At 40.6% G+C, this 26,291-nt stretch overlaps 1 protein-coding gene across 4 annotated transcripts in view; it reads left to right on the forward strand.

Moving 5' to 3' along the window:
- FUT8 (fucosyltransferase 8) overlaps positions 1–5,904 on the forward strand; it is a 326,750-nt gene extending 320,846 nt beyond the window's left edge. For all 4 annotated transcript variants that reach the window (XM_082242939.1, XM_082242938.1, XM_082242941.1 and 1 more), the window contains 2 exons: positions 2,845–2,995; positions 5,242–5,904. In XM_082242939.1, coding sequence (XP_082099065.1) covers positions 2,845–2,995; positions 5,242–5,559 — 469 coding nt within the window. In that variant the 3' untranslated portion in view covers positions 5,560–5,904. The remainder of the gene's footprint in view (positions 1–2,844; positions 2,996–5,241) is intronic.
- The last annotated feature ends 20,387 nt before the right edge of the window (positions 5,905–26,291 follow it).

Here is a 26,291-nt window from a genome sequence, read left to right on the forward strand (position 1 = left end):
AGGGAGATTCCCTTGCTTACTTTATCCCAGAAGGTGGCCTTCTTGGTGGCTATCACTTCTGCACGCAGGGTGTCAGAACTGGCTGCATTATCCTGTTGTTCCCCAGATCTGGTGGTTCATAGGGATAAGGTTGTTCTTCATCCGAATCCATCCTTCCTTCCTGAGGTGGTTTCAAAGTTTCATTTGAATGAGGACATTGTATTGTCTTTCCTATGTCCTAAGCCCTATCATCTTCGAGAATTGCGTTGCATTCCTTGGATGTAGTTCGGGCGATCAGGATATATTTGAATACTACGGATTCATTTTGTAAGACTGATTCACTGTTTGTGATCACGGATGGCCCTAAGAAGGGGTTGCCTGTTTCTGCCGCGACCATCTTTAGATGGATCAGACAGACGGTGGTATAGGCTTATTCTATCTAAGGGTCGGGATCCCCCGTTCCCTGTTAAGACGCTTTCTACTCGGGCGCTTAGAGTTTCCTGGACCTTCCGCCTTCAGGCGTCAGTGGTTCAGGTTTTCAAGGCGACTGTTTGGTCGTCGGTTCATACCTTTACAATATTGTATAAGGTTTATGTGATGGCATCGTCAGATGCCTCTTCTGGCCGCAAGGTTCCTGCAGGCCGCTGTTTGAGGAGACTGTTGGTCTACCTCGAGGGTTTGTTGGGTAGGTCTCATCTGTTTGCTCGATGAGTCCCTTGATACTTCTGGTTGGCTCCGGTTGGGCCTTCTAGATTGGATTTTGATTTCTGTCAATCCCACCCCTCATTTGTGGCACTGCTTCTGGATGTCCCAATTGATGTGCATCAAAGAGGACTACGTCTGTCAATGAGCGACAGAGAAAATTTGATTTTTGTAAGATCTTACCGTAAAATCCTTTTCTCTTAGCTCATTGACAGACGTAGTACCCGCCCCTCTATCATTGAGTTGGGTTGGGTTAAATTCTCTGACACTGCTTCGTAACAGAACTGATTCTCTGTAGCAGACAGGAAGAGGATATACCCTCTGGGACTGCCCCTAGGGTGGAGCCAGAACGTTTTTTCTTTCTGCCTAGTCCTACTCCTGCGGAGGCAGCATAACCCAATTGATGTGAATCAAAGAGGACTACGTCTGTCAATGAGCTAAGAGAAAAGGATTTTACGGTAAGATCTTACAAAAATCCAATTTTTTCTATACATTTTTTTTAGTTACTTCCTGGTGTCCAGGCCTAGGCAAATATGTCATACATCCCAGGAGTCTTTAGGAGGGGAGAAGGGTCTTTCTCAGCTAAGCACACCCTCCTACAGGAAGCAAATGCCACATTATTAATCTGCCCTTATTTTTCAAAGTGATTTTTTTTCAGCAAAATTAAACATGGGGACATGGAGGGATGGGGGAGTTTGCTTTGATTATTAAAAATGAATGAAATCACTCTCTCGTGCCCTCTCTCTCTCTCTCATGATTCATGCATGTTTTAGTCCCTAAGTGCATTTACATTTATCAACATTAAACCTCATTTGCCCCATTGTTGCCCAAACAGTTTATTAAAGCAAAGCTTAATAAAACTAATACTTTAAAAACATAATAGTATAATTTTATGCAATTTCAAACACATAGGGGTAATCCTGGGTGTCATGTAATTGTTCCTAAAATGTCTGCAATTTATCATTTTTGCAACCCGTTCTGCCTGAAACTGCCACCATCCTTGTGGAGTCCTCTCGCTCCCTTCCCCCCCCGAACCTCCACCCTTCTGGTACGTCAGTGCAGTAATCTCACGTATGCGTAGTGAAGTTAAACAGTGAAGTTAAACCAAGGAACTTGTGAATGGTCAGCAGTCTCGCAGGATTACAATGTAATGCCATAAAGTAACGCTGACGGAGACATGGCGTGCAGCTGTATTGATTGATGGCACACTCAAAGCTGTTTTGTACATCTAGTTTCATTCCAGAGCTTTGCCACTAAAAATTCAAGTAGTGTGGGATAAGAAAAATCAGGTTGCGGACCAAAACATTTAACTGCTCTCTCAAATTCTTGAAATGGGGGGGGGGATGGGGGGTCATCAGTGCAAATCTGGAATCAGGGAGATCTATACTGCACCTCTGCTGGAAGATCATAACAATGGATGTCAGCCTGTTAGGCTTGGATGGAGTCCTGGACTCGGCCTCAGTTTAACAGAATATTGTAGCTTTATGGGTTTTTGAGTGATTAAATTATCCATTCCTTGGACCTCCCTAATGCAAGGTCATCTCACCAGGATTCAGTCAGACAGCGTCACAGCAGTGACTTACATTACCCACCTGATCTATGCTTTTTTTTCCTCTAAAATGCCTTCCTCTTCTACAGAGGATGGAAACAAAGGGCATTCTGGAAACTCTCGGAGCACCGAACTGGCCCAGGCTGATGTGGTGCTGTTTGTTTCTTTATATAATAAAAAAATAAAAAATAAACACAGTGCTTACTAAATAGCATTAAGGTGAACCTGACTAGATTATACTGACTTGCGGGCCCAAACAGAATCAAAACTTCCCAGGTCCTAAACCCTTTTATACAAACATATTTTGCACATAAGCCTCCTTAGACCATCTTTTCGTCTTTGAATACATATGTTCTAAAGATCCACACTCTGCAGATCTCATCTCAATGCTCTATTCTTCACTGGCCTGCAAATATTTACCTCAGCCTCCATCTATTTATTATTATGCCAATAAATGGACCAATGACTTCTGTATTAGCCTACAAGTACTTAGATTAGGTGGCTGCATTACTGATGATTTACTCTTACGTGATCTTTTTAAAAAGTATAGGGTCCAAATTAAAATTATAGGTTACATTGTACATATGTCGTCATGACATTTATATTTTTTTCAGATATCAACAGTACGAGTTTATTAGCGACAATTCCATATCGTGGTCTGCGGGTCTACACAACCGATACACTGAAAATTCTTTACGAGGTGTCATTCTCGATATCCATTTCTTATCCCAGGCCGACTTTCTTGTCTGTACATTTTCTTCCCAGGTGAGTAGTTTGAGTAACGGATGCACCGTCACTTGCTAGTAACAATACTTCAATGATGCTGGATGAAAACATAATTTAGTAAAAGTTAGCTTATATTTCCTCGTGAATAGATGTATATGTATAAAGCTTCACTTTATTCTTGAGAACTATTTACAGCAGCTTGTCTGTGAAGGGTTCCATTTATACAAGTCATAGTAGAGCTAGTAAAAGTTCAAACTAAATAACTGGACTTTTTCTGTAATGCTAAAAATTATTTGCAGATTATCCAAGCTTCTCCAAACTGATAAGTGTTAGGGACATACCATACTATTTAGAGCCACATAGGTGATTTAATTATTTGAATCCTGACACCATGGAATGTGTCATACTCCAAGAAAACAGGATGGGAGGTGTAAAAAGTTGAGGAACCACTCCATTCTAATAACATATCCATCTCTTACTGTAAGGAAGTCTGGATTTACACGATTAAAGGTGTGAATTGTGAAATCACTGGAGTAGAGATATAAAACGGCATTATATGTGCAAGACAGATGGTTTTAAAGACCCCATCCCGTTAGAAATGATTATTTCTATATTCAGAAATAAACATGTGCAGTTTAATTGGCGCATAGAATAGAGAACATATCCAAAAGTAAATCTTCAGGGGAAATAGACCACTCTCCACATACAAAGCGTGCAGATAGTAACAGTACACATACAAACTGTAAAATGCTTTGGGTTGTCCTTATATTGCTACATGCTTTTTTAAAAGGCTATAAATCACTTGGACTCTTCCTGCTTGATGTGGCACTTACAAAACGTTTCTTATTCTCTGCCTCCCCTAGTTACATTATAGGACAGCCCTAAATGTCCGTAGTGTAGATGCAGCAGACAGCTAATGTGTATAGAAAAAACAGTGCAGCCCCTGATGATAAAAAAATAATATATATAAATGAAGAACCAATAAAGGAGATGTAATGACAGCAATCTCCCAGGACAGAAATCCTTGTAAGTGGTGTACACATAGATGTTAAAAAATACTGCTGGAAATAAACACAGTTTCTAAAAAAGGATGATAAGAAGAGGTGATGACAGGAAGCCGCTCCCACAGTAGAATGATGATCCACCACCATGAAAAAAAAGAACAGGGGTACTCTTACCAGACGAGGTAGACCCTCAAATTAATGAAAAGTCAATTGAGCATGGAATATGTGTCCTATGTCTGGTCAGCAGATATCCGGTCACTTAACCTCCTTATCACATTAGGTGGAATTAAATAAACCTTCCGGTTTATAAAGTGTCCCCAACTTCTCCAAAGCACCTTGCAAAGAAATAAGGGGGGATCCAATAGTGTAATACGTTCAAACTTATAATTTATTGATAAACAATAAGGCAGGCACTCACATGAAGTTGTTTGAGAAACAGCATGAAAACAAATATGGCCACGGCAGAAGCATGCTTACGTGTGTCATACGCATTTCGTCATCATAGACGTTGTCAAAGGCGTTGTGTGCTAGTGTGTACCATTTATGCGCTTCTGGGTCTTCTAAAGATGATGCACAAGAAAGCCTGCAAATAGTTTGCTGAAGACAAGCAGACTAAGGACATAGATTACTGGAACCATGTCCTGTGGTCTGATGAGACCAGGATAAACGTATTTGGTTCAGATGGTGTCAAGCTTGTGTGGTGGCAACCAGGGGAGGAGTACAAAGATAAGTGTGTCTTGCATACAGTCAAGCATGGTGGTGGGAGTGTCATGGTCTGGGGCTGCATGAGTGAGAGGAGCTACAGTTCATTGCGGGAACCATGAATGCCAGCATGTACTGTGACATACTGAAGCAGAGCATGATCCCCTCCGTTCGGAGACTGGGCCACAGGGCAGTATTCCAACATAAGGACCCCTAAAACACCTCCAAGATGACAACTGCCTTGCTAAAGAAGCTGAGGGTAAAGGTGAATGCAAAATAGGCTAGATACCAGTTCTTAGCTACTGAGTGTGGGGGTGTTCCTGCTTTTGGCATCTGATCGATTTAGTGTCAAAGTGAAAGAAAAACTGGGAATAGCAGCGAGTCCTATTTTGTATAAAGTTACACTTCTAAGGAAATTCTGTAGAACAGCTGTTCTACAGAACTGAATTTTTCCAATGTAAGTTGTAATAGCTGGTGGTGTATTAATTTTTTTTTTTTTAATTCTTGGTGTATTCATTTTTTTTTTTTTAATTCTGAATGTACTGATGTTCATTAATTTCTGTGATCTTTTTTGTATAGGTCTGTCGAGTTGCCTATGAAATAATGCAAACACTTCATCCAGATGCTTCTGCCAACTTTCACTCCTTGGATGATGTTTATTATTTTGGAGGACAGAATGCTCACAACCAAATTGCGATATATCCCCACCACCCTCGGAATCAAGAAGAAATCCCTATGGAGCCTGGGGACATTATTGGAGTAGCTGGAAACCACTGGGATGGCTATTCAAAGGGCATTAACCGCAAACTAGGAAGAACTGGTCTATATCCCTCTTATAAAGTTAAGGAAAAAATTGAGACTGTGAAATATCCCACTTACCCAGAAGCCAGTAAATAGGAGCAGATGACTTATTCTTGAAAATGATGTGCCATTGCAGCTGTTCAAAAGAGAAAACTGCCATTTTAATTTATATGTGAATAAAGCAGCTGTTTCACATGAAATATGACAAAAGGAATTTTAAACGATGTTATTATTCCTTGACCATGTTGAGAGATCTTTTATTAAAAAAATCCATAAACGTACAAGTTTGATGAGAATACTCACTGGTCTGCTGTGTGGCTGAGTATAGAACATGATGCTCTGTTCTTAACAGACAGTGACTCACAAATGTTTAGGACCACCATGTTGGACTGTCGGAGTCGTGTGAAGATGTTTTATGCGTGGAAGTTTTTAAAAGGTGCCTGTGACCCGCCATTGAGAATCGGGCATAGTATGAACTGCTGTGCATTTCGAACACCAGATTTATTCTTATCCAAGATTCGGAATGGAATTTAATTATTCCCCTCGATAATACGTCCCTTTATTGTTTAGTAAATGAATGGTCCATCAGACAAACAAAACCATTCATTGTTTGTTACTGTAGGAGGATTATTTTTTGTACAAAAACTTTATGAGCTGATTCTTAAAGAAGTGTTCTTGGCATTCATTGTCTTTGATAACAATTAAATAATACCAAATTGATATATTTTTATTGTTTTCAAACTGTTTGGGAACTAATGAATTTTGCCTACGTTAAATACTTGTGTAAAGTTACACACAGTATTTGCAAAGTACATGTTACTGTTTTCATATTTTTACCATATTTGGAAGATATCAGAATTTGATAGACTGTGTGGAAGCCATTGTTGATGGGGAAGTAGCTGTCTTTTAGAAGTGGTAGTGATCCAAAACCTAAATGACAATGAACTAAAATGCTCCATTTGGACCGTGAAACTATTTGAGTAGAAAAAATGTTTTAACAATGTTCTCTCCTTGGTCACAAAGAGTACTTTAATATGTAAACCCATCTTTTGGTCTTTTATGTCTGTAGCCTATTTGAGGTATAATACTATGTGAATCCTTGTTGTATAATATTGACCTCTGAAGGATTTAGCTCTCTTCTCTAGAAACATCAAAATCTCCAGAATAAATAGCTGTTTTATCTCTATATGTCATATAGGGCAGTGATGGTGAACTTTGGCACCCCATATGTTTTTGAACTACGTTTCCCATGATGCTCAACTACACTGCAGAGTGCATGAGCATCATGGGAAATGTAATTCCCAAACATCCAGGGTGCCAAGGTTTGCCATCACTGATATAGGGGGTGGACAAAATAATGGTATCACCAGTATTATAGAACATTACTTTATTTGTTTAGGCAACACTTAAAAATATATCTTCGTTATCTTTTCTTTGTCTATGCCCACTAGGCGGATGCCATTGTAATTACATGTTTTGTTAAGCAACAGTTAGGCCTCATGCACACTGGGTGTTTGTCCATCTCTCCTAGACGCCTTTCTTTCTGGCAGCAGCGTTTTGGCAGAAAAAAAAAACACTTGATGCGCGCTCGCCCCCTATTCGCTCCCAGGCTAGTGACGTACCGGTACGTCACTTTGCCTGGGAGGGGCTGACCGCTGCCGTATATAGTCGACAGCGGTCGGCAAGTGGTTAATTTCATTGGCCAGAATAATTTATTCTGCCCATTTTAAATAAATCACCACTCAAGCGCTAATTGCGCCTAGTGTTAACACGCATTTATGGCGCGTTAAGTGTTTTATCTGCCAAACAGTGCTGCTCCTGCACGCGCTGGCCGTGTTTTTATATTTTTTTGCCACTAAAAAAAAGTTAGAGGCTTTTAAAACTTCCAGTGAGCATGAAGCTTTACGAGTGGTCAGTAAAATGGATATAAAAATACAAGCGTTTACAGGCCTTCAGAAAAGTGGCTGTGATGTTTCTGGTAAGTGCTAGTTCTGATGGGTAGATTTTTCAAACAAATAACGACTGCTAGAGTACTATTATAGTTGTTTGGTGACATGGGTGAATGAGCTGCGGGTGAATGAGCTGCGGGTGAATGTCAATATATACTAGTTTGGTGAAATTTGGAACTAAAAAATGAAATGGGTGGTTTGCCAGACACTTAAAGAAGGCACATTGTTGGTGCCTTTTTATCTAAAGCTTCTGCAATGGTAACAGCCAAAATGTTTGGTGTTTTCAAGAGCAACAGTTTCTATGGTTATGACTGAATCTACAAAGCAAGGCAAAACTAGTCTACGTGGTTATGACCACTTTCGTAAAGAAATGCAAAACTTTTCATCAGTGCAGAACAGTGGTCAAAAGCTGAAATTAAATGACAAGAACCTTCAGAATAAGGATTGTGGCCAAACAACAAAGAACAACTGACACCAAAAACCACCTTAAAGACCCTTTTTTCACAGAAACCGCCTGCAGAGAACTTTACAAAGCAAAAGCTTAAACCAAAGATAAAATTCAGTTTCCAGCCACTGTCCTCGCTTTGTGTATGCAGCCATTATCTTGGAGATTGTTGCCCTAGAATAGGGATATACAAACTGTGGCCCTCCAGCTGTTGCAGAACTACAGGCATAGCAAGACTAACTGAGGCATAGCAAGACTAACAGCCACAAGCATGACACCCAAAGGGAGAGGCATGGTGGGACTTGTAGTTTTGCTACAGCTGGAGGGCCACAGTTTGCATATCCCTGCCCTAGAAGAACAAAACAACTTAGCTCTTGTTAGACACTTCAGCTAAATAGGCACCAACAGTTTGTCCTCTTTGGGTCAAACAAGTCAGCTATTTAACTAAGCACTCATGCTGAGTGCTAATGAATGAATTTCTAACACATTTTTAGTAAATACCGCTTTAGAAGCAATCATACGATAATCTGATCGTTAGTTCACAGCTTTTGTTCGAAATTATCTGAAGGGACAAACACGAAAAATGTTCTCGTACGATATCAGATCGTATGATTTTAATTTAATCAGTACAGTTTTGTCTGTCTACAAATACATTACATCACTTCCAAATTTTAATTCTGTTGTACAAGAATTTTCGTATTCTAGTAACCTATTCATTTTCGAAATGGAGACTAGCATGTAAGAAAAAAAAAAACGGCCAATCATTCGTCCGATAATCTTATCCTGTGTACTAGGCTTTAGCATATAGACATGAAAAATAATAAATCACAGCTTTTTTTTTGGTGTATCCTTCAGAAACAGAGTTAAAACCTATAAGACTGGTGTTCCAAATATTTGTTCAACCCCCCTTCTATATGTTTTTTGAGAACATTGATATCAGGTTTTAGTGCTTCATGAAAGGTCATCCAATTGTTGAAAAAAAAATAGTTGTGTTAAGTTTAACTTAAAATTAATGCACAGCCAAGGTTTGTTTTTGGTTGTGGATGCATGCATGAAGGAAGGGTTAAAACCTTTATCAGGTTATTTTCCTTCCTGGTCCTGCTAAGATTTTCCTTCATTTCGTGTTTTGGAGATGCAACAGTGAGATGAATATCCCTCTTAGTTGTTAAAGTGGTTGTAAAGACTGCAGGTATTTTACCTTCATGCACACACACACAGCCCCCTCCCCAATACTTACCCAAGCTCAATCTCGATCCAGCGATGTGCACGAGAGTGGCTGCTGTCCCAGCTCTCTGCCCTCCCCACTGGTCATTGGCTCGCCCTGCTATCAATCACAGCAAGTGAGGTAGGGGCGAGGCCGAGCCCCGTTCTGTGTGTCTTATGGACACAGCGAGCGGGGATCGTGAGTGAGCATGCATATGTGCCCCCATAGCAGTTGGCTTGCTATGGTGGCACTCAGCAGGGAGGAGGAACCCAGAGCGCAAGAGGAGGATCGAGGCTGCTCAGGGCAAAACCACTGCACAGAGCAGGTAACTATATAACAAGTTTGTGGTTTTAAAAAAAGAGATAAGGCTTTAGTATAACCATAACAGCACATTTGTCCCCATTGAAAGTTTTAACTCATGCTAATGACAACTCTAATGTATGTAACTTTTCCTTTCTCTCTCTGACAGTGGTCAGAACGAAGAGAGATGCATTCCCCCAATAGGGACTCCAGACTGCAGTTAAAACTCAGCAGAAGGGTGTAACTCTCCCACTCCAAAACTAAAAGAAAAAATTTTTCCTTTACATACAGTACAATATAACCATCTTTAGCAATAGTTAGAAGACTATTGGGCCATATAGAAGTTGAGCAGAGGATGACAAACTATTTTAAGTGTTTCAAGCTTTCTTATTGCTCAGAGAGATTTCACAAAATATTGTAAATGCTTTAAATGAGTGCCAAGGAAGTCTAGAAGCTGCCTGGGTATTACATTACTGGCGACACCTGGAGCATTGTTCTTGATTATCATCTCGATTATGGCCACCCTTAGATGATGGACACATTTAATGTCTTATGTATAACTTTAGTGAAAGTTAGTGGATAATAGCAACAGGGCAGTTAAGTTTGAGTCCAAAAGCATTCATTGCATTTTAGAAATACAACGTAACAAGCTGACCGGGATTAAAATGTGTATATTCCTTACATTAGGGCTTACAATACTGGATGGAGGAAAAAGGATTTGGTTAGAACTATAAATGACGAGTTATGTATTTGTTAATGGAAACACTTCAGCAGCTAGTGTTTTTTTTTTATTTTTTTTTAATGAATTATTCCAGCGAAGTTCATATTTGTTTAAATTTTACAGTATTGTAAGCCCTGATGACATGGGTATGTGTTGACTTGTTACTGTAGATATCTGCAAATGAATAAATGCTTTCAGATTCTAATATCATTGGTGTGGCATTGATCAATCACTTGGTCTTATCGGAGTTCTCCAAATTGCCCAACTCGTGCCTGAAAGCAGCCTAGCCACCACCATTGCGCTCTTTAATACAACCCCAATTTCAAAAAAATTGGAGCGCTGTGTAAAATCTACATTAAAAACGGAATGCAATCATTTGCAAATCTCATAAACCTATTTTTCTCTTTTGTTCATTGACGGACACAGCGATCCATATTCAGAACCATAGGGGTTATATCGCCCCCTACAGGAATAGAACTTTAGGTAGAAAAAACAACTTGGCTACGAGTATGGGTAGTCCTAGCTGGTATACATCTCCCTCTCTGCTATAGGCCCCCAGTTTTTCTCTGCCTAGTCAAAAGTAGGGACTCCCTGCGGGGATCTCGGGTACTGGTGTTTTTTTCCTTTTTAAATGTTTTTTTTTTCTTCTTTTTTTTTTTTTTTTCTCCTGGTGTTTTTTTCCCTGTGAGATCTACAATCAACTTCCGGGCTAGACAAGGGGCTGGATAGCTAGATCCAGTGGTCCCCCCAGTCTGGCCATTGAGCACGCGCAGACCAGAGCTCAGCCGCAACGTAGCCCCACTAGACGGGGGGCTGGCCCGCGAGTTAAATGTCTCGCAAAGGTCGCATACAACAGTGTCCTGGCACGAATCGCAGTGTTCCTTCTGGCCGACAGCTCCCCTATTTCCGTGGTGAGGGGTTCTGTCTGTAGTCGTGCCCGCCTGGTTTGGTGGGTAAGATGTCCCCCCTCTCCTCCTGGATTCGGTGGGGGTGGACGGGGGCACCCCCCAGGATGATCAGACCTGCGGGTTTATCTCCTTTCTTCCAGGCCTCACTCATTTTTTGTGTGGTCCTTGTGGGCCGCTCTTGCCATATCCCAACCCCCCCTTCTAGGGTAGCGTGGTGGGACAGTGGTGGATGTTGGCTGCAGCACAGTACAGTGAGGGGGACAGGCAGACTTCCCTGATGGGGTGGGCGCTGCCTGTGTGGTGGTCTTGCGGCCTGGGTCCCCCTCCCACCGCAGAGTCGTGGCCTAGGGTCAAGGGATGTTTTCCTGATCCCTGGGAGCCTCGTGGATGCCGCATGTGGTGGCCATTTTGCAGTGGTCAGCACCATGCTTTTGAGGCCTGTGCTTATTTCTCTCCTGGCGGCCATGTTTGTGTAGTCCAGCGCCATTTTTGGATGGTTCAGCGTTAACAGGAGCTGCATGACAGTGGAGTCAGACCTCTAGGACAGTGAATGTGGTTGTGGGGGCTCCTCTTCTTTCCCCTGATGTTGACTCCTGGGTTTCCTTTTCCCCTGGATGTCGCACGTGGATCCCTGGCTATCTCTAGTGCAGACCAGCGCTCCTCCTGTGGGGTGGTGAGTCCTGGTGGGGTCCCTCCCTCTCTTTGCTGCAGGTTGAAGGGTGCCCGTGTGGTGCCTCAGGTTAGGTGAATCCCCTGGCGGTGTAAGAAATGTTTTGCTGGTTGGTGGTTCTCCCTGTTCACTTATGGAGTCTCAGGAGGATGTTTACCTACCTGACACCCTATCAAGGGCAGCAGGTTCCTCAGGATCCCAGCCTTCCATTGATGCACTTACGGCCGTCCTGGAGCCCTTTGTTTCCAAAACACATGGAGGTGGCCTTTGGGCAGCGGGCTCGCAGAAAGTGATTGCCTAGATGATACTCCTCATAACCCCGATGAAGGCGATGTGAACTATCCAAAACGCGCCGGATGGAGGAAGATTCATCATATTTTCATACATTTCACAGCTGGTGTAATAGTAGCCAAGTTAGCCATGTCTCCTCTTTTTATCTGGTTGTGTACCAATAAATTTGGTTTTTACACATTTCACTTCTCCTATGTATTTTTGTAATTCAAGTGCCTTAAACGTTCCAAAAAAAGGCAATTTTTCTGTCTGTATGCATTTAACTATAAGGATGTGGCACTTTGCCAAGGGTTGTCACCTTGAGTTTATATGATCTGTGCACAAAGGGACAAGGCTGAAATGCAATATTGGATCATGACTACATGGGTTTAGAAATACTTCCAAAAATCACTGTCTGTGAACACAATTCATCATGCCATCCAATGATGCAAGTTAAAGCTTTATGATGCAAAGAAGAAGCCATATCTGAACAAGATCCAGAAACGCTTCTGTCTTCTCTGGGCCAAAGCTCATTTAAAATGGTCTGTTGCAAAGTGGAAAATTATTCTGTGGCCAGAAGAATTGAAATTTGAGATTCTTTTTGGCAACCATGGGCACCGCAACCTTCGGATTAAAGAGATGAGGGACCTCCCAGCTTGTTATCAGTGCTCAGTTTAAAAGTCTTCTTCTCTGAGTGCATTAGTGTATAGGAGGTGGGCAGCTTGAACATCTCGAAAAGCACCATCAATGCTGAAAGATATTTTCAGGTTTTAAAGCAGCATAACATCTTTTTCAGGGAAGGCCTCGCATATTATGTCAGGACAGTGCTAAACCGCATACTGCATGGCTTCGTAGTAGAAGAGTCTGGGTGCTTAACTTCCCAGCCTGCATTTCAGACACTTTACCAATTGAAAATATTTGGTGCATCTTGAAATAAAATATGCAACAAAGAAGACCCAGGACTGTTGAGCAGTTAGAATCCTATGTCAGGCAAGAATGGGACATCATTCCTCTCTCTAACTTCAGCAACTGTTCTCCTCAGTTCCCATACATTTAGAATGTAAAAGTAGAGGGGATGCTGCACCGTGGTAAACATGGCCCTGTCCCAACTTTTTTGAGATGTGTTGCTACCATCAATTTCAAAATTACCTGATTTCTTTTTTATTAAAATGGTAATTTTCTCGGTTTTATATTTTGAATTAAAATTTGGTTTTTTGAGATTGGCAAATCATTGCATTCTGTGTTTATGTCGATTCTACACCTCATCCTAACGTTTATGAAATTGGGGTTGTAAAAGGCTATATTTTGTGTGCTTGAATGAAGTAACCCTAGACCCAGCGCCTCTTCTCCAATGTACAATGTTAGCATTAGGAACATGGCGCTACATATACAAAAATAAATTGCTCTTTGAGACATTGAGAAATTGTTTGCCATTGTTAAAGATGACATCTTAAAAATTCTAACTACACTCATTGTGTAAATCCAGTTTTATTTTACTATTCTGTACTTTTTAGTGCACATATTTCAGGCCGTGATAGACCTACTTCCACTTTTACATTATTTATTGTGCTTCCACCTGTAAGGTAAATGAGGTAAAGAATGCCTGTACATTTTATTAATGTAATGTAATCACCTGTACTCCTTAAGTGATGGTCACACACCCCAAAAGTTTCCTTTGTTCTAGCTGACCACAAAGCTGTGTGTTATAAAATATTAATTGCCTTTAACACTGTTTATAGTGTACGTTGTGACTGAATTCAATTGCTTCACAGAACGTTTCATTCTGCAGCCACTTATTAGCAGTTTTATTGGCATTATTGTCAGGAGAAAAATGTGTATCGATGATCCTAAACTATATGTGGATGCCTTTTTACATTGTTCTACACCTAGTGGTCATAATAGGGGCTTTGACTTAGCTAAACTGGTTATTCGGGATCATGCCACATGACCGTACACTGGCATACTCTAGTGCAGTGATGGCGAACCTTGGCACCCCAGATGTTTTGGAACTACATTTCCCATGATGCTCATGCATTCTGCAGTGTAGTTGAGCATCATGGGAAATATAGTTCCAAAACATTTGGGGAGCCAAGGTTCTCCATCACTACTTTAGTGTTTTAGAGATGTGGCCTAAACAATTATGACCATATTTTTACCTGTCAAGGTTTTCATGATTCTGAAGGGAACACATCGGCTTTAAAGCCCCGTACACACGTAGCGATTGTCGGCCGTAAATATTCGGCCGCCGAACGATCGGTCGATTGTCGGCTTGTTAGTATGATGCTTCCGACAACCGACAGCGACTTTTCGGCCGAACAGAATCTGTTGTGCAGGCATTAAAATTTTTGTTGGCCAACACCAGAACGGCCGATTGTTCGCCAGTCAGTACAGAATTCGGGCGACAAACAGCCGATTAGCAAGACTGGGCATGCTCAGAAAAGAAAAAACACATGGAAAGTTAACCATCACATGACATCACTTCTGCAGTCGGCTGTTGTTGGCCGACACAATTCATGTGCAGTTTTTTGCAGTTTTCAGCCGACAGGACAGCACCGGACAAAAGACGGCTGATCGTTCGGCCGACATTCGGGACGTGTGTACGAGGCTTACCTTTACTTTATATGAGGCAATGGAGGCTGTCCTCAATTTTTCGTGTCTGAAGGAACTGTGTTCTTCGAAATAGATTTAACCCCAAGAAAAAGGGTATATTCACTTAGATGTATGCGTTATTTAACTGATCATTGCACATGCATAACTATTACACAAGTGAGGAATTGCTTTTTTTCCTCACATTTGTACTGAAAGTAATGAAAAGTGGGCTTAAAAGAATATGTAACCCAATATTTCATATTCCTGATATGTGTACTTGTAAGAAAAAATAACCTGTTTTCTTTATTGCTTCGTTAAATTCCTGGTGTTCCTGCCAGTTTCTTTGCTCTCCTGTTAACTGACCACACTAAGCAGGAGAACACACCATGGCCAGTTTTCTAGCTGTGTTGGGAGCTCAGTTCGCCCTCTAATGATCAGTCTTCTGATGACACCCCGCACGCAGCCATTCTTTGGAAACCTCAGTGCACTGCTGCTCCCCCCCCCCCAGCTCTTATGTAGTTGGAAACAAGTGGGTATGTGATTAGTTATAAAAAAAAAAGGGTATTTATAATTTTTTTTATATCCAGACACAAATGTTCTGCTATTTATTTCCATTTTAAACTGAATGGGTTTGTTTATAAGGTGAGGGTTTAAGATCACAAACTTTTTTATACTTTTTAACTTAAAATTATAATTTTTACATACTGATGGTCCTCTATAGTAACTCTTCTTCATCTTTTTATTGCAGGTAAATAATGAATTCCAAGCAAAAGTACCACGCCCCCAATCTTAATGAGTTTTGATGGAGGGGTGCAGACTGTTTGACATGCACAGAAGGTTACAGAATGTTTACAGTGATTTACATCCTTGTCAATAGTGACCGATGACAAGAAATTGCTCTTTTCAATGGTGTCATCTCTGTAAACATTCTGTGGCCTTCTGTGAATGTCAGACGGCTTGCACCCCTCCTTTGTCAAGAACTCAATGACAGCACAATGCTTCTGCCTGGAATCCAATTATTTTAACAAACAAGGAGTGCTTTATTGAAGAAGAATTCAATACAGTACAAAATACCATCAGTAAAGGGAATAGCAATAGGACACATACAGTGAAGCAAGTCAAGTTGTACAGAAGCCAATAAATTGCATAATAAGAATAATCGAGAAACGCACCAGGGAGAGAACAAGCGTGTCAACATCAATCGTTAAATCATAACTAGTCGTTGTCCACAAAAGGGGGGAAAAGAGAGGCAAAAAAAAAAGGGGGGGAGGAAAGGGAGAAGATGAGAGGGAGGAAAGTCCGTACCCGAGGATACAGAAAAGAAAGGATGGAAGGATCTGCAAAGAAAAGAAGAATGGGGAGTAGAGCAGGCGAGGGAGAGAGAGGGGGGGAGGGACCAGGGGGACAAGAAAAGAAGAGGGTGGGAAGGGGACAGGAGGCCGTAGGACTCCCACGGATCATTCAGCAGTCCAAGGTGCCCAAACCTTGTCATATTTCCAGGGGCAACCCCTGCTCATGTAAGTAAGCTTATACATAGGTAGGCCCAGGGCAACTAACTTCAACCAGGCAGACAAAGTAGGAGGCGAAGGGGAGGACCACCTAAAGTAGGATTACCTTTTTGGCATAGTAAAGCAAATCGGAGATTAGCAGTTTAGTGTGACGTGCCCTCTGGTCGTCATCATGGACACCCAACAGTGCCAGGGTGGGGGAGACCGGGAGAGAGAGCTGGAATCCAATTATTTACCTGCAATGAAAAAAAGAGGAGTTACTATAAAGGTGTTACTCCTTCCAACATGTGAAATTTGTCCGACTTATGTAAATTGGTAAAAAAAAATAAGTTATGCCCATTTTTGCATTACTTTTGGTACAGTCCTCGTAGTTGTTTTACCATTGCGAGCCTTTATTTTGCCTAATTTCGTCTTATATTGTGAAGTGTATGGTAACTCAAATGGCTCAGATTTTTTGCTCTCCTCAGTAAACACTTTATAGAACCCCACAATTAATGCCAATCAGTTATTTTAAAGCGTATCTCTACTGTTGTTGAAAAAAAAAATCCCCTCTGGGTGATCTATGTAAATTACAAGGATTATAACAACCTTTGATGCAGATTCCTACCTTTTGTTATTCTGATGAAATCCCTATTTGTTCCTCTGTGCCGAGTGGTTTCATAATTATCAATCAGCTGTGCAGCTGCAGAGCGCTAATGAGGAAATCTGCTGGGTCTGCATCCCTTTAAATGTTTTCCTATTGGGAGTATCTCACCAAAAATTTAATTTTTGTTGCAGGGGATGCCTAAAATCTGACTTGTATCTTAGTGCAGACTTCTGGTAAAATTGGTGAGCCAATCACACAAGCAGGAAATTATGTTTCTGGGGTGTGATAAGTACACATTCTGTGTACAGAACACCTCCAGGTAGCCATATTACATTGCATTTTCAGGAAATTACAGCGGCTGCAGATTAACCACTTCTGGACCGGAAGGATTTGCCGCCTTACTGACCAGGCCATTTTTTGCAATTCGGCACTGCCTTACTTTAACTGACAACTGCACGGTCGTGTGACACTGTACCCAAATAAAATTGACGTCCTTTTTTTTTTCCCCACAAACTTTCTTTTGGTGGTATTTGATCACCTCTGCGGTTTTTTTTTTTTTAGATCATGCGCTATAAACAAAAAAAGTGATCATTTTGAAAAAAAAAAAAAAAAACTTTCACTTTTTGCTATATAACATTCCCAATAAAAAAATTTAAAATCAATTTTTTTCATAATTTTTCGCCAATTTGTATTTTACCACATATTTTTGGTAAAAGAAATCCCAATAACTGTATTTTGATTGGTTTGCACAAAAGTTATCACATCTACAAACTAGGGGAAAGATTTGTGTCATTTTTATTCATTTATTTATTTATTTATTACTAGTAATGGTGTCGTTCTGCGATTTTTAGCGGTACTGCGACATTGCGGCGGACAGTTCAATTTTTTGAAACTTTTGGGGATTCCAGTGACATTACTACAGTAAGTAGTGCTAAAAATATGCACTGTTACTGTAATAATGACACTGGCAGGGTAGGGGTTAACACCAGGGGCGATCAAAGGGTTAAATGTGTACCTAGGGGGTGATTCTAACTGTATGGAGGCCAGACTGGGTGGATGGAAACAAGGCTCCTGTGTTCCGAAATAACAGGAACACAGGAGCCCTGTTGCAGTCAGTGACAGATGAGCGGTGTGCCGTGTTTACAATGGCACACCACCCTTTATCAGTCCCTGTAGCGATCGCCGGGTTCCCAGTGGCCATCGCAGGCACCGGACCCGTTGCTTAGCTGCAGGGCTAGAGAGCGGGCGCATGAGCCGTCGTACGGGTATGGAGGTTTGCGCAGGAGAGCCAGACTGCCACAGTATATCTTCGGTGGCTGGTCTTTAAGCCGTTTAAAAGGAGAGGTCATTTTTATTACCATTCAATTACAATATGACTTGTAGCGCAATTGTATACGCTATATTATTTTTAATTTATTTGCTATTTTTTTTCCCCATGAAAGTGGAGTTACCCTTTAAGCGATGGTAACAACCCGAACAATAGTTTTTATGAATATTTAAAAACGAATGCTGTAAAGTTGTATGATAAAATGTGTAGCCAGTAAATTTTACTTTACCTGTTCAATTAAATCATTTGTGAATTGTTATTTAATTGTGAAAATGATGAATTTGGCTATGCTGAAGAATTGACTTTGATGACACTTGGAGAATGAAAATTAAAAATGTGTTAAGGCCCGTACACACGTAGCGATTGTCGGCCGTAAATATTCGGCCGCCAAACGATCGGCCGATTGTCGGCTTGTTAGTATGATGCTTCCGACAACCGCCTGCGACTTTTCGGCCAAACAGAATCGGGTGTGCAGGCTATAAAATTTTTGTTGGCCATCACCAGAACGGCTGATTGTTCGCCAGTCAGTACAGAATTCGGCCGACTAACAGCAGATGAGCAAGACTGGGCATGCTCAGAGAAGAAAAAACACACGGAAAGTTAACCATCACATGGCATCACTTCTGCCGTTGGCTGTTGTTGGCCGACAAAATTCGTGTGCAATCTTTAGCACTTTTCAACCGACAGGACAGCACCGGACAAAAGACGGCCGATCGTTCGGCCGACATTCGGTACGTGTGTACGGGGCTTTAGTCTAAAGACAGTTCCTATTTCAGACACTTTTGTAAACGATGTCCATAACTACTCCAAAAATCTGTGCCTTTTACTCTTTTCTGAAAAAAGAAAACCAAGCAGTTTTATATGTATCTAAATGATTGAGAAGACTATTGTCCCTCTCCTAAGACTCTAGGTGGAAGGTGGTTTATTACCTTTTTTTTTTCCCTGAAAAATGGCAATTTTCATGTGGGTGAAATTAATCTATTATCAACAGGTTAATGTAAGAGCTGTCATTAAATGAATACACACAATTTTTGCCTGTTTATATTTCTACATTTGTTGCACCTAAAGTGTGGATGTTCTTGATGAGATACTGCTCATGACCATCTATGATTCACTCACAAACGCTACCAAATTACCCTTAGGGCCCTTTCACATAGGCTTTCTGATCAGTTTTGCCTGTTGGTTTTTCAGGCAGACCTAATCAGGAGCTCCAAGCAGTGGACAAGCAGATTTAAATGGACTTGTGTCCGCCCAAGTCTAGGGAAAAAAATAAATTAAAAAGGACTGCATCTTTGTCTGTTTTTCCAGACCTAAACATGGTGATTTGGAGGTAAGCAGACACCAGAGTCCCTTTACGTCTGGCCACCCTTCGAGTTATCATAGTTCCATCCGTGTCGACTGGACAGGAACTGGATGACCACAGATGTGGGGGGGACATGCTATTCTGCTCCCATTCAGCTAGGGATCTGCTCATGGATTCCTTGCTAATGGCACTGGATCATCTCCTTGTGAAAGAGTCCTTAGGGTTAAATCCACAGAATACATGATTTTGAGGAAATCCCAGGTTCTTGTTTTCACAGAGCATCGTCCTTGAAGGAAGGACTCCCCATAGACTATCCATTTTTAGAAGTATGTTTTCAGAATAACTCTATAAGTCTAGGTTTTTTGAATTATACACAATTTTACTTTGATAGTGGGTTTTATTTAGAATGTAATTAAAACACAGATGCAGTATTTTGTTTTACTAAATTTCACCTTGGGAAAACCTCGGTAAAGAGTAGGTGAATCATTAAAATGCAATCTGTGAGTAAATCAGCGCTGATTCCAAAAAAGATCAACGCATTTAGATAAATATCACTAATTAATAAAAATAATCACCATTAATCATAGAAATAGTGCATGAACATAGTGATTTAAAGCAATAATAAATGAATGAATAAATAAATATATCTAAGTAATATAAAAGTGAAGTAAAATCAATATAAGTTCATAAAAAGTCCATGTGCAAGTGTTGAAAGATGTATAATAATGGTGATCCAAAACCAAAACGTGGCACACATTAATCCGATAGTGTCACCGATGTGAACAAATTCCAAAACCAAGAATCCAGCATTGGGTGCATATGGATACAAGTCTCCTTGATAGTTCTCTCATAAAAAGGGTATAACGGAGAAAGGGCTTCATTGTGTAGTGTCACAACCAACGTGACTTTATCAAGGGTAAAAAGTTTTTACCCTTGATAAAGTCACGTTGGTTGTGACGCAACTCGTCGGGAGGAGCCGGGTGGCGTCACTTCTGCTTCGCGGCCGTGACCAGAAGTTCAGGTTCTCGCCACTGCTGACTGCGAGGATTGAGCGGTCTGTTTTTACTACACTGCACACCAGCTATTGTTCTATAAGTTGTGGATATTTTTTTAATAAAATTGAATTTGCTTACTACACCATGAAGCCCTTTCTCCATTATATCCTTTTATGAGAGAACTATCAAGGAGACTTGTATCCATACTGTGGGCTATTGATCTGTCTACACACTGACAACTGCAATACCATTATTGTTGGAGCCATAAGGAGAAGCTTTTCATTTTAACAATGCTTGAGTTATTCAACATTGAGGTGAGCAGCCATTGCACCCAATGCTGGATTCTTGGTTTTGGAATTTTCTCACATCGGTGACACTATTGGATTGATGTGTGCCACGTTTTGGTTCTGGATCACCATTATTATACATCTTTCAGCACTTGCACATGGACTTTTATAAACTTATATTGATTTTACTTCACTTTTATATTACTTAGAAATATGTATTCATTCATTTATTATTGCTTTAAATCACTATGTTCATGCACTATTTTTATGAATAATGGTTATTATTTTTATCAATTAGTGATATTTATCTAAATGTGTTGATCTTTTTTGGAATCAGCGCTGATTTACTCACAGATTGCACTTTAACCTTACTGTACGTGGTGATACTACATTAATTGGCTGCTATATTCTTTTAACACATTTTTTTCTCTTATGTATATATTTTATATATATATATATATATATATATATATATATATATATATATATATATATATATATATATCCTTATTCACTCTCTCTATTGGTTAGTGCATTGGTTTACTATCCCTTCCCCTAAATCCTTAAAATGGATTTAAACACAAATGCAAAAATGAAATATATTGAAGCTTACTAGTCCTTAGTGGCAGTTGCATTAGTTTTATGTGGCCAAAAAGTCCAGAAAATACCTGTTGAGCTTGCTAGTACTTCAGTGTCTTTGTATCATCTGTGAACAGAACTGAAAGCACAGACATCTTTATTTGTTGTGTTAAAATATTAGTCCCATCAATGCACCTTGTAATGGAGGTAAACAAAGAAGGCATGCTGGAAGTCCATGAACATGGCTCTTTTCCATAGATATAGTAGCTAGGTGAGTGCAGTCATGAAGGGATTTGAAGTGCATTATGTGCTAGATTACCAGACAGAAAAAAACAGCCTGAAAAACAAAATTAATGCAGCCATCCCATCTAAGGACAGATAAGCTGCAATCATTTTTTGTTTTGGGGTTTTGACAACAGTTTAATACTCAATGCACTAAAACACTTACATGACTGTTTTTCCTAAAATATGACCAGTGATGACTGGGCGTGAAGGCTTATGATGATTACCAGCTGATATGACTACTGTTTTACTATAGAGCATGTCAGAACACTGGAGGCACAGTCACTCCCTGTAGAGTCGGCAGGATTATGGGCATGTCAGCCTGTGACAAAAAAAAAAGGCAGAGTAAAGCAGGGTACACACTAGTAGAAAATCTGCCGAAAATTACCGCCCGATGTGAAATCGTCCGATTTTCGCCTAGTGTGTACACAACTTTCAGTAGCCGATGCCGACATTTTCAACGAAAAAAAACGGAGGGACAAACACCAAAATTTTTTTCGTCCGTCCCCAGACGACCGATTTTTGTTTAATGTGTATGCAGTACGTCCGTGAAAGATCGGACACGAAAGACCGCGCATGATCTGAAGTTGCTGACAACCCGGAAGTCTAGGAACAAATGTGCCAAAAAAAAAAGAAAAATCGGACAAGAAATTTCGTGAACATTTATGCACTGTCGACTAAAAACGGTATGAACGCTGAGAAGACAGAGAAAAATCGGAGGATATTTCGTCCGATTTTCGTCAAGTGTGTACGGCCCTTAAGAAACTAGGCTTATCATGCAAATGTCCCACCCCCACCCTTGGAGGTAAAGGACGCATGTCTGCCAATGCTACCATGGGTCTGAAACCCTGAAAACATTGACAGAACGCAGCAGACTTGCCGGTATTTGTACATCTTTTAAAGTAAAAACAAAAATGGCAAAGATACTAAAGAGTTTTGCAGTAAAATATTTATTTTATTTTTTTGCATTTACACACACTTTAAGGATCCAGCAGACGTTTGTCAGGGTACTGTGACTCCACTTGCCCTGCTACCGCTATATGTTTGAAATTCCCCGGTGAAATCATTCACTATTGTGATCACTAACAGTGCTAAGATTGTTGGAGTGATAGTGCATAGCCACTATTCATTCCATCCTAAATTTGAACTTGGTTTGACTTCAGAAAATTACTCACTATTTCACAAAATTTTCCTGTTTTATGGCTTTCCAAAAAGTGTTGTCAGGCACATACCAGTGATTGTCATGCAGATTTGTGTCTTTACTTTTCACTTTTTATATTTGTTTTGTTTTTTTTCTTCAATTTGTCAATTCAGTTATCTGAAGACCTAAGAATGTGTAGTTTGTTTTATCTACCACTTTCAATGACAAGTTTACTTTTGGTAATTGTTCTGTAGCTAAACCCCTACCCACTTGAGAGCAGTCTGCCTGGTTAAATACCTTCCTCCCTGTTTCGGCAATCTTTACTGCCCAACGACTTGCAGCCTTTGCAAGAAAAACATACTGGCTGGTTTCTCTGGTCCCATTATGGATGTATCCCACTCAACTTAGAGTAGAGGACAAGAGTCAAAGTTTAATTTGCAAAGAAGTAAGCTAAAGATTTTCAGGGTTGACAAGTGAACTTTTCTACCACCTAGAACAAGGCATGTACTGTATGTTCTGGTCATTTGTTCTGAATTTATTTTTTATTTTATTTGTTCTCACTATTGCAAAAAATATTACTTTTTGTCATTTACTTTTTAGCTTTCCAAGCTAGGTAGAAATGCAGTAACATTTGGATCTCTACATATATTCCATTTTATATTTTTTTGGTTTTAGAGAACAATTGAATAGATTGCTCAGGGATTGTTTCAAAAATGCTTCTCTAATTAGAAAATAGTACCATAATTTAACAGATTAGTTACAATAGCCCAAAAACACTAGGCCTTTTAGAAAAAAATAAAACAGTGTCCTAAGGTGGCCCATTCAAACTGATTGTTGCTGATCAGTTTATTGGATCTATAATGGAAATTTGTGAGTTTATAGTGCTTGTGTGTGGGGAGGTGGTTTCCCAGGGCAACAAACTTGATTTTCATTCCCTACCTCATCCTTGCTTACTGTGTTTCCTGACAGACTGGAAATTCTTTATCAAACCCTTTGGGACTGTGATGTCATAGCTCATGTCACTGTGCAAGTTACATAGTAGGTGAGGTTGAATAAAGACAATAGTCCATCCAGTTCAACCTGTGTGGGTGTGTGTGGCTGTAATCATCTCACATAGCCCTTAATGTCCTGATCCTTGAGATGTAAGTCTAAGAGTCTTTTGAAAGCCACCATACTACCCAAAGAAACCACCTCTTGTGGTAGAGAATTCCACAATCTTGTAGCCCTAACAGTAAAGAACCCCCTCTCGTTGCCTGAGGTTAAAACACTTCTCCTCTAATCGCATGGTATGCCCTCTTGTCCTCATGCAATCCCTTCGAATGAACAGCTTTTTTTCTAAGCTGAGATCCCCATTGAGAAATTTATAAATTGCTATCATGTCCCCCCTCAGGCGTCTCTTCTCCAGGGAGAATAAATCGAGCGATTGCAGCCGCTCTTCATAGTTAAGGTCCTCCAATCCCCTAATCAGTTTAGTTGCCCTTCTCTGGACTCTCTCCAGCTCCAACACATCCCTCCTGAGGACTGGCGACCAGAACTGGACAGAATACTCAAGCTGTGGTCGGACCAGAGTTTTATAAAGTGGAAGGATTATAGTCTTATCTCTGGAATACATCCCTTTCTTTATGCATGCTAATATTCTGCTGGCTTTGGCAGCTGCCGCTTGACATTGCATGCGGTTGCCTAATCTATCATCAACCAAGACTCCCAGATCCTTCTCCATTTTTGATTCCCCCAAGGGTTTCCCTCCTAACGTGTATTGTGTTTTTATGTTTTTAGTCCCCAAGTGCAAAACCTTACACTTCTCCACATTAAACCTCATTTGCCATGTCGTTGCCCACTCCGTTATTTTGTCCAGGTCATTCTGTAGGATATCTGCATCATGCTGTGCAGTTATTGCCCTGGCCAATTTTGTATCATCTGCAAAAACTGATAACGAACTACAGATCCTGTCCTCAATGCTGTTTATGAATAAATTGAACAAGGTTGGTCCCAGGACTGAGCCCTGGGGCACCCCGCTTACTACCTCAGACCAGTCTGAGTATGCGCTGTTTATTACCACCCTTTGGACACGCCCTTTTAGCCAGTTCCGTATCCAAGAGCAAACCCTGCTGTCGATACCTGCAGACCTTATTTTATAAATTAAGCACTTGTGGGGAACTGTATCAAATGCCTTAGCGAAATCCAAGTACACCACATCTACTGGCCTGCCCCTATCTAGCTCACAGCTCACCTCCTCGTAGAATGTTAAGAGATTGGTTTGACAAGAACGCCCATTTGTAAACCCGTGCTGATTATTGCTGATGATGCTGTTGTCTTTAGCATACTCTACGATATAGTCCCTTATCATCCCCTCCAGAAGTTTACATACTATTGATGTCAAACTGACAGGCCTATAATTTCCCGGTATATGCCTCTGCCCCTTTTTTGAATATCGGAATCACGTTAGCTTTCCTCCAATCCCCTGGTACATCTCTTATCCTAATACTGTCAGCAAAGATCAGGAACAGTGGTCTAGATATAACCTTACTGAGTTCCTTGAGTACTCTCGGATGTACGCCATCTGGGCCTGGTGATTTGTTTGTGTTAAGTTTATCCAGCCTTTCCCTGATTTCACCCTCTGTTAGCCATAGTGGCAAGTCCTGTGTATTACTACTAACCATACAGTCATGGTCAGTGTACCCCTCCTTTTCCTGTGTAAAGACTGACGAGAAAAAAGCATTCAGCACGGTTGCTTTTTCAGTGTCCTCTGTAACCATCCTCCCATCATCGTTAATTATGTGTGCAATATGCTCTGCCCTAGTTTTTTTGCTGTTGATATATTTAAAGAATTTCTTTGGATTTTTTTTTTTTACTATCCTCCGCTATTTGTCTCTCAAAGTTTATTTTAGCCATCTTGATTTCTTGTTTACTTTTCTTATTAGCCTCCTTGTATTGCTCAAAAGCCGATACTGTGCCCTCTGATTTATATTTCTTGAAGGCCAATTTTTTTCCCCTGATAAGTTTTTTAACGCTATGGTTTAACCAGCCAGGTTTGGCTTTGTCTCTTCTAAATTTATTTCCCATAGGAATGCACTGCAAGATGCATTTGCCTAATATGTTCCTAAAGCATTCCCATTTTTCCTCTGATCCAAAGGCTTGGTCCCAGTTTACCCTGTCAATCAATGAGTACAATTCTGGAAAGTTTGCCCTTCTGAAGTTTAGGGTTCTTATGTTCCCCACTTGCCTTGTTATATTGTTATTTATACTAAATGTGATCATCCTGTGATCGCTAGAGCCCAGGTAGTCCTGGACTCCTACCTCCGAGATTATGTCTGGGTCATTAGTGATCAATAGATCCAAGACTGCGTTTTCTCTGGTAGGGGAATCCACCAACTGTGACATGTAATTATCCAGTAAGGTTTCCGTCAATAGACGGGCCTTCTGTGAGTGTGCAGTCCCCTCATCCCAGTCAATGTCGGGATAATTGAAGTCCCTCAATATGATGACTGATCCCAATTTTGCCACTTTACCCATTAGTGCTAAAAATCCCAGCTCTACCTCCTCCCCTTGGTTAGGTGGCCTATAGCAAACCCCCACAATTACTTTTCCCTTTTCTCCTTCCCTATGGAGTTCTACCCACACAGATTCTAAATCCATGCTCATCCCATCCGTAATGTCACTCCTCTCCATCACCTTTATATTGTTCTTGACATAGAGACATACCCCTCCCCCTCTTTTTCCTACCCTGTCCTTCCGGTACACCGAATACCCTTTGATATTGGCCA

Source organism: Pelophylax lessonae (genome assembly GCF_965119305.1).
Source record: "Pelophylax lessonae genome assembly, chromosome: 13".
NCBI classification, from domain to species: domain Eukaryota; kingdom Metazoa; phylum Chordata; class Amphibia; order Anura; family Ranidae; genus Pelophylax; species Pelophylax lessonae.